Below are 10,360 nucleotides of genomic sequence, written 5' to 3' on the forward strand. Positions count from 1 at the left end.
GACTTTGCCTTCATATTTTCGGAATCGATAAAATAGGTACCAGATGGAACGAGTACAGGGGACGATGTAATCGACTAGCCACAAGAAAAAATATGTCAGGCCTAGTGCCTATGGTGGAAAGGATTATAAAAATGGAATGGTCATGGCCGGAATATTTTTGTTCACATGTCTGCTCATACAGCTCTCATCAGGGGCTAAATACTACGGCAACCAGCAATAATCTGTTTATTTATTACGCTGTACTAGATTTCAAAACAATACTTTACATATGTAATACATACAAATACGACACCTGGTCGTCAGCAACCCAGTTGTAATGAAATAACAAATTGGTAACACTTATCTAAGTAACGAGAATGTGAGAATCTTGGTGAAAGGTTAAACTATTGGTTGGTAAGAATTTCATTAGCTCGCAGCGTGGAGTTCAAATTGCTTTTATGGATAACGAGAAGCTTTTTTTCATGTATTATTCCTCAAAGAATTTGAAATTAACGTTTAGAAACTGCAATAGCATAAATAAATAAAAATAAATAAATAAATAAATAAACCAGCGGAAAAGAAAGGAAAATGATTTTGTTCTTTCCGATATAAGAAAATAAATTTTGGTTTGGTGAGAAAGAGATTTAAATTGCGCAAATAACATATTATTTTAGTGCAAAAAAAAATGCAATTCCTCGTAGTCATTTCGACACCAACCTAATTGGGATGCAGAAGAATTGGCTGAGTCGTTAGCGCATCAGAATTTTTTCGGCTCTGTATGCTCTGAGTTCAAATCCCGATCAGATCAACCTTGTCTTTAATATTTTTAGAGACGATAAAACTGAACCAGTCCGAAGCGTTGGATTGACGGGACTTTAAGAACGCTGAAGAGAATTCCTTGGAGTATTTGCCCCGGCTCTTTCCATCCCGAGTTCAAATTCCACTTTGGCCCACTTGGGTGGTAGATTTAACCCGTCACCCGATTTAACACCTATACCGTGAGTGCTTTTAGCGGAATCCACTCTTTTGCAAGCATTTTTGTCAAGTTTCCGGTTTGAGAATACCTTCTTTCCTCCCACTAATCCTAGGGTTCCTGTAAAGAGTCATTGACTCTTCCCTCTTGACTAAAAAATAAACAAAGCGGTTTTCCAAACCCTTATGTGATTAAACATCGGGTTCAATAATTTGCGGTTTCTCCTTTTGCATTGTTATTTCTATTGAGTAAGCATCATGGGTATTTCAGCAGAATTTTAAATATATTCAGATTTCGATAGAGTTTAGTAAAATAATTAAACTTCTGTATTGGCGTAGTAGTGCTGACCAGGTGAAATTCGTGTAATGAATAATTACACAAATTAAAATGAGATTTTGAGCGAAATTTTAAATTAAATATACGCACTTAAGTAAGGGCAGTCATAGGTGGGTTGATATAAAGTTTATCGTCATTTGTTTATTATTCTAAATGTATAGACATGATTAGAAAGCATGATGATATGAAAGTGTTTGGGATAAAGTCCCTTCATAGACTTGTTCTATAAATATATATATATGATTGGAAGCGAGATGAATATCGTCACTGTAGTGACTCGCGAAAACGACAGAGACGTTTCACCTGTCTTGATGTTTGTCAATGCCGTGCACTCTGTTGTCACTTACTTCAAAGAAATTCGTTTCACGATATAGATGAAACAGTGGCTAAAACATTCACTGGCGTTGCAGATGCTTGCTGGGTTGTAGAAAAATCTCGGTATATGCAAATGAAATAGCATTAAATTAAAATCACCACGTGTGTATCATACTAAATGTATACACACCGTTAGAAGATATGATGCTGCAGAAATGTCCGAGATAAAATCCCTTCATGGGTTTGTGCTAAAAACACTGTACATATCGGAGCGAGACGGGCATAATCTCACAAGAATGATGGATAAATTTCACCTTTGTTGAGGTGTGTCAATGTTGTGCAGCCGGTTGTCAAGTGCTTATTCCACCACATTCTGTAAAGAAGTAAAACTAAATAAATTCAATGTTTATTTCACGAAAAAAATCTAAAAATTGTTCAAAAAATTTCTTTATTTCTTCAGTTTACATTTCATTCCTCTCATCAGTATATTTGGAAAATTACAATGATGACAACCTTTATAGGTTCAAACAAAATAACATGCAAAATGATTCCGATCAAACTAAGTAAGGACCATTCTTTCACCGTGGGACCTTGTAGATCAGAGTTGCGGATACTTAGAACGAGGAAACCAGTAACAATGATGACACCTATAGCAATTTGTAAATAACGTTTCGCACGATATGGGAGAACTTTATAGTCATCTTGAAAAAACACAGCCTCGTAATTAACGTAAAAATCCGCAAAATCGATCTCTACATCGAAGAAATGATAGGTGGATTGGTAAAGCATCGATAGTTCTCCTGGTTGTAGATTGAGTTTCTTCTCCATGGCGTCCATAAATGAGGGGATGTCATCTTCCTCTTCCGTTTTCGATGTAGTTTCTGCACACACAAAAAATATTACAGATTTAATTGTGAAAGAATTTATATTCAAAACTTACCGTATTTATTTCATGATTCTATTTAGAACCTTACAGAATAAGATTCAAATGAAAACACTTTCTGTGTACACACACACACACACACTCACACGCACACACACACACACACACACAACACACACACACACACACGCACGCACGCACACGCACACACACACACACATGTATACGAGGGGGTACCCAAAAGAAACCAGAATTTTGTAATATTATTTTACCCACTTAGTTTTACATGTTTACACTTTTATCGCCTTCAAAGTATTCTCCAGTTGAAGCAATGCCTCTTGCCAGAAGCATTTTCCACTGTTCGAAGCAATCCTGGAACACTTGCGAAGCGATGCCTTTTAACACCTCCGTCGTTTTTTTCTTCACCTCTTCCACGTCTGAAAACGTTTTCTCTCAAGAACATTTTACATTCGGGGGAACTAAAGAAAGTTGCATGGAGCAAGATCGGGTGAATAAGGAGGGTGGGTAACAAAAATCCACTCACTGTTAGTAAAAGTTTCAAAAGCATACACATAATGTGGACGAATCTAACCACCAAGGTTAATTCAAGCATAAAACGATAAACTATTGGTGTCAAAATGTTGGCAAAAGGCCAGCAATTTCGTGGGGTTGGGGTAAGTTGATTACATTGATCTCAGTCTTCAGATGGTACTTATGTTATCGACCCCCAATAGATGAAAGGCAAAGTGAATCTCGGTGGAACTCAGAAAGTGAAAACGGACGAAATACCGCTGAGCATTTTGTTCGGTGTGCTAACGGTTTTACCAGATCATGGCCTTTAAACAGTAAAATATTGGTTTCAGATTTTAGCACAAAGCAAACAATTTGTTGGGATGGATTAAGTCGAGTACATCGACCCCAGTGCTCAACCGGTTCTTATTTTTTTTTACCCCAAAAGTATAAAAGGCAGAGTCGACCTTGGCGGAACTTGGACTAAAAAACAGTAAAATATTAGCTAAATGAAGACACAATCAACATCTGCTTAACTTGACAAACGCCATACCAATAGCCAAACAAAGAAAGGACATGGAAGGTTTCTCTCTTGCCCTTTCTCTTCTCTCTCTCTCTCTCTTTCACTTCCTCTCTCTCTTTATTTATATATGAGGGTATACTAAAAAATAGGCATATAATGCTTTCAACTACAGACCTGAAAATTTCGCGGGAAGGGACTAGTCAATTACATCATCCCCAGTGTTCAGCTGGTGCTTATTTAATCGATTTCGAAAGGATGAAGGGCAAAGTCGACCTTGGTGGAATTTGAACTAAGAGACAGACGAAATGCAGCCAAGCAATTTTTCCGGTGCGCAAACGATTCTCCCAGCTCGCCGCCTTGAAATTTTGCATCTTAGCAAAATTTGTGTTTGCCATGGTAACGAGCAGATTAATTGTTATTAATAAAATGCGATCAATTTTTTTCACCAAACAATAAACAATCATAAATCCTTAATCCAATATCCAGTAATCTAAAATTAATAACAGTTGATCTCTCTTATTTAGGATATTCAACTATCTCGGTGTCTTTCAGAAAAATCTTTTCATGAGCAGCATTTCCATTAGTTAACCTATTCAATAAATTCGCATGTGAATCTGTTTAGTGGCGCGCATCCTTTTCCAAGTTATATGGAAGCAGATGTTATATGCAGTACTGCAATGTAGACAAACACTCGTTAATTTTAGAGTTGTTTAAATCAATGTAGTGTATCACTCTGAGGTTCATGTTTATAGACAAGTGGTCCGAAAAGCGGGAAAAAATGATAACAAGATAGACAGACGAAGTAACGATGTCAAGATACGAACGTTTATATTTCTGCTTTAGCTCAACACTCGCTGCGACTAGGCCAAACGCAATCGATTATTTAGATGTACATAAAGATGTAAGTTACTCTAACGAAAAACCTAATATTATTGGCTTAATATCTTGTGATGTCCAAAGACATTTAGAAACTGATAGTCTAACAGGGATTAGAAATATACATGTGTGTCATTATTCAGCTTTATTTCAAGATTTCTTGCCAATAGAGAAAGAACCGTTTTCTGTCTGTCTGCTTATCTGTCTGTCTGTCTGTCTGTCTGTATGTATGTATGTATGTATGTATGTATGTATGTATGTATGTATGTATGTATGTATGTATGTATGCATGTATGTGTGTATGTATGTATAAGACACACATACATTCTGCACTTCTATGTGGATGTCGTTTCAGAACATTGTCTGGTTTTAAAAGCCACATCAGATGCCATGATGGTGCTAAGGTGTAGGTACAGGAGGTGGTCAAACTCAGCATAAGGAGTAGACAACCGCCATGTATGTATGCATACATGTAATATGTACGTATGTATGTATACATGCACACACACACCCACCCACATATATTTCTGTGTGTGTATATGTATTTGTGTGTGCGTGTACACATAAATATATATATATATATATATATATATATATATATATATATATCAAATTGCCGATATAACTGTTAGTTGATTAGTTGTTTGATTTCCTCAGTAACACTTTATGTATCAAAGCGAGAGAGAGAGAGAGAGAGAGAGAGAGAGAAGAAAGAGGAGAAGAGGAAAATTATCATAGGAAATGCAGAACGTATGTATGTCTTATAACTTTCAGAAGAATTCACATTCTTTTGATGAAAGTTTACAGAGAGAGATTTTTGATGGAGTGGATTGTGATTATTAGAAAATTAGTAACGTAATACGTTATATTGCGAATATGAACAGGAAAATTTGTTTTATTTAATATTATTTTAAAGTAACAAATATTTTTCATTTGAAAATTCATATCCGTTTCATCATTTTCTATAAGGGCCAAGAAATTTGAATAAAGTCAAATTACAATTATTGCATGTATATCATATCTCCCGATATTAACCTAGTGGTAAAGTATATTTCCAAAGTTCACCAGTCATATAACAAGTAACATTCTTGCATAATGATAAGATATATATTACTTTCATGTCACACCCTGGTCAATAACAAACCCACAAACGAAATTATATTAATTTAAATAAGATAATCATTTTATCATTATTGTTATTGTTAACGCGGCGAGCTGGCAGAAACGTTAGCATGCCGGGCGAAATGCTTGCAGTATTTCATCTGCCGTTACATTCTGAGTTCAAATTCCGCCAAGGTCGACTTTGCCTTTTATCCTTTCGGGGTCGATTAAATAAGTACCAGTTACGCACTGGAGTCGATATAATCGACTTAATCCGTTTGTCTTTGTTAATAAATAGCTAAACAATCGGGTCTGCGGTGCTCCAGCATAGGCGCAGTCAAATGACTGAAGCAAGCAAAAGAGTAATCATTATTAAGAATATATTTAATTTCTTCTACATGTTTTACTTATGTTTGTTCTCGAGGTCTCCCATATTTTCAGTTTTAAATATTTCACAGAATTAACGATATCTCACCATAGGCGCAGGAGTGGCTTGTTTACCGACCACATGGTTCCGGGTTCAGTCCCACGGCGTGGCACCATGGGCAAGTGTCTTCTGCTATAGCCTCGGGCCGACCAAAGCCTTGTGAGTGGATTTGGTAGACGGAAAATGAAAGAAGCCTATCGTATATATATATATATATATGTGTGTGTTTGTGTGTCTGTGTTTGTCCCCCTAGCATTGCTTGACAACCGATGCTGGTGTGTTTATGTCCCCGGTTCAACAAAAGAGACCGATAGAATAAGTCCCGGGGTCGATTTGCTCGACCAAAAAAATGCGGTGCTCCAGCATGGCCGCAGTCAAATGACTGAAACAAGTAAAAGAGTAAAAGAGCATCTCATTTTCTAACAGATTAGTTGCTTTCTATCAGCATTTTCGTTCTCTGTTTTTAGGTTAAATTTAAGATTAACTTAAGACAGCATAGTTTTGTTAAAACTCATCTAAAAGCCATAATTAAATCGAGTAATTTTGTCTTCATATCAGACAGCAACCCACCAACTCAGTTCCAGACATTTTCGTTTCACTTGCTAGACTTCTTCAACTAAATCGTATAATTATTCCTCGCATGCTTTCCAGTATCTACTCCAAACGATTTCAAAATAGTTAGTCTGGCTGTTTAATATGGCTACTATAGTGCTGCTACTCTAGTTGTAATATTATGCTTTTAATGTTATGCTTTTAGCCCGTTTCACACGTGATTTGCTGCTATAAGTATGGCGTTTGCAGACGCTACGGTTTCACAGCACAAACCCCTACACTGATACACGTAAACTCACCCCCCCCACACACACGCACACACATACATGTAGGGTGTGAGTGTATTGGTACGCGAGTATGTGCGAGTATATATATATATATATACATACACACACACACATATATATACACACACACATATCAGAACAGACATATGTACTAATATAAAAGCCTGCGATGGGTAAATTGTCGTCCTTTTATATTTTTAATGTTGCGCATGAGCATTGTTTGCTTTTGATTTTGTCTATCACACAGTATAGTAGGGGCAGTTGGATACTCTCAGTGTAAAAAACTGCACCATGACGCAATTCACTCTGCTAGAAATTTGTAACGGACATACTGTACTGCTAGATATTCGCACCGGAAGCTCCAATACGCACATTTCAGAGTGTTTGGGTGTCAATCTGATGACAGTAAGGAGAATTCAGAAAGAGTTGGATGAGTCTAATGGTTATTACGAAGGTACGAAAGCTCGGAAAACTCAGTCTGATCGTTCTGATAAGAAAATAAGTCTTGAATTCAAGGGAGACAACTTGTCCTCATTAATGTTATTATATGTTAAGACTTAAATCTCGATTTCTGAGCATTTCCTCACGTCTGCGACGGAGAAAATTTATATTTTTTGTCTTTGTATGGAGTCTGACGAGCCGTCCCCAAGGCTTTGGCGTTGTGAATACGAAACCTTTGGTAACTCTATGTTCAAAGTTCAAGCTTTGCTGTAATATATATAGACCGGAGTAAGTACATAAATGTGAAACAAGGTGGAAAATAGAGCACTCACATACCAGAGGTAGAGTAATATGCTTTATTTAAAAGCAGCAGAAATATAACAAAAGCTGTTACTTAGAGTTTCACTAGTTTTGACCAAATTGTTATTTCTGTTCTATGTTAACAAAACTGTCCGACGAACGGGAACGTGAAACTCTGAGTAACAGCTTTTGTTATATCTCTGCTGCTTTTAAATAAAGTATATATATATATATATATAATATATATATATATATATATATATAATATATATATATATATACATACAAACATAAACGTTTTTTTCGAATGATGTAATGTATTCATTAATCAATCAAAAATTCGTTGGAGACAGCTGTAGTGAATTGTCACATTATCCATCTGTCACATTATCACATTTATTTACTCATTCTTCACCTCTCTAGAAACCTGCTCCTTCCGTAGAACCAAAGTATATTACGGACCGCGCATTTAGTACGATGTACCTTTCTTGATTAACCTCAAGGTTATTGATATATTCAGACAGATACTACCCAATCATGTACATAAACTGAATAACTTTCAGTCTGTACTTCAGTACCCGCATAAGTATTCCTCTATTTTAGTTGTGTACACATTTTACTTTTCGACCCGACCTGCTGCCTTACCATTTAAGTGCCCGATTTACATTGTGTGTGTGTGTGTGTGTGTGTGTGTGTGAATTAAAGAATATATATTTAATTCTTTAAATTGTTTCAGTTTTATAGCTGTGGTCGTGCATACATACATATATAGGTATTTGTGTATGTGTGTGTGTGTGTGTGCGTGCGTTTGTGTGTGTATATGTGTGTGTGTGTTTGTTTGTTTGTGCATAATGAGAGACAGAGCGAAAGCGAGATAGGTAGATAAACAGATAGATAGAAAGATAGATATATAGAAAGATAAGTTTCTTTATTGGCCACACAGGGCTGAACACAGATGGGACAAGTTACAAGGTAGAGCTTTTCTTTTGGGGGATGAAAAAAACAAAAAAAAAAAAGGGGTGGCGTAGGTTTTCGATCAAGAGGGATCGTAAAAGGGAAGAAAAGAACAAAAAAAAAAGAAATAAAAAAAAAAAGAAAAAAGATAGATAGATAGAAACTTATTTCTCACCTTCATCATCAACAGCTTCAGAAATGATCAGCTGGTCAGCCTAAAATGATCGGGAAATACATTATTATTCTTTTCTTCAAAAGTCGAATGTTTACATATTTTACGATAAAATTTAGAAGAAAACTAACTGTGTAAAAACATGACATATACATATGTATATGACACTGCAATATACATAAAGATCCATTCAGTACATTTGACCTTGATTTGGATCAGAAAAAATGACTAACATTTGGGGTTCTTAGAATCCTCATGAGAAGCAGAAACATCGGGAATACTTCTTGATTACCTATGTTTGAAATTTCATCAACATCGGAAATTGCACAAATTGATCATAGAATCTGCTGTGCATGCGCACTAATTTTTAACGTTCTAACGCACATCTGCTGTTTTCAGTAGTGCTTGGAAGGAATGTGTGTAGCGTGTAAGGACAGAGAAATTTGAGCAGAGAATCTGCATCAAATTTTGCCAAAAGCTTGGTAAATACCTGCTCAGAAGCCTACACAAAGTTTTAAAAACAGTGTTCAAAGTCAGATTTTGTTTAGCGGTTTTATTCTGCGTTCTTTAGCTTCGTTATTATGGCAACAGTCCGGATACTTACTGATCAGACCTAGTGTGTGTATATATATATATATATATATATAATATATATATATATATATATATATATCTGTATGAATGTATGTATGTATGTATCTATCTATCCATCCATCCATCCATCTATATGTGTGTATATATATTATATTATATATATATATATATATCTATATACACATAAAGATGGATGGATGGATGGATAGATAGATACATACATACATACATTCATACTTACATACACGGATACACACACACACACATATATATATATAAATGTTTGTTTTTACATTAATCTGAAGAGTACAAATTTATTATTCTAAACCAAGAATATAATTGATTGTGACATTGAAGTTTCGGCCAGCATATGTATAAGTAAATGTATGCATATACATACACGTATACACATATAATTGCACGTGTGTGTAAACATCTATACGTAGATATGAGACTATGTATATGTATGTTTATATATTTATATGTATTTATGCACAGACGTAACTATCTATATATCTATCTGTTATGTCGCACGTTCGGATGACTTCTACTCCACTCTACTCTGCTCTTCTACTCTCGACTGTGCTCTCCTACGACTGCTACTCCTGACGTCTAGGCTTCTCCCTTGATATCTACGTATTGGGCTAGCCTACTTCATCGTCTGGGGGCGTCCACACAACACTATCTTTATAGATAAATATTAATATATTCATATATATATATAGATAGATAGATATATACACATACATATACATACAGTTAATCCAAACGAAAACACCAAGAGAAAACACAACAACGCGAGGACGTGGAACAAATACATATATATATATATATATATATATATATATATTATATATATACATACATATACATACATATATATATACATACATATATATATATATATATATATATATATACGCGTGTTTGTGTAAAAGTGCATAGTAATTTAAAGATTCATTTATATACTTATATAGGCACCCATATATTACATGATAGCATGTGTGTTTCTGCTTCTATGTATGTACGCATATATGAGTGTGTATTTATTTGAATATGTATATTCGTGTGCATGTAGATATGTAGATGTATGTGTGCATGTGTGTATAAGTGTGTGTATGGGTGTGTGGGCGTATT

General features: G+C 35.3%; 1 protein-coding gene across 2 annotated transcripts in view; it reads right to left on the bottom strand.

Moving 5' to 3' along the window:
* Positions 1-2,031: 2,031 nt before the first annotated feature.
* Positions 2,032-10,360, bottom strand: part of LOC118764827 — a 1,200,000-nt gene continuing 1,191,671 nt past the window's right edge. For both annotated transcript variants that reach the window (XM_036505914.1, XM_036505913.1), the window contains 2 exons: positions 8,633-8,672; positions 2,032-2,484 (listed from right to left, as the gene is read on the bottom strand). In XM_036505914.1, coding sequence (XP_036361807.1) covers positions 2,084-2,484; positions 8,633-8,672 — 441 coding nt within the window. In that variant the 3' untranslated portion in view covers positions 2,032-2,083. The remainder of the gene's footprint in view (positions 2,485-8,632; positions 8,673-10,360) is intronic.

This window comes from Octopus sinensis, linkage group LG9 (assembly GCF_006345805.1).
Source record: "Octopus sinensis linkage group LG9, ASM634580v1, whole genome shotgun sequence".
Taxonomy (NCBI): Eukaryota; Metazoa; Mollusca; class Cephalopoda; order Octopoda; family Octopodidae; genus Octopus; species Octopus sinensis.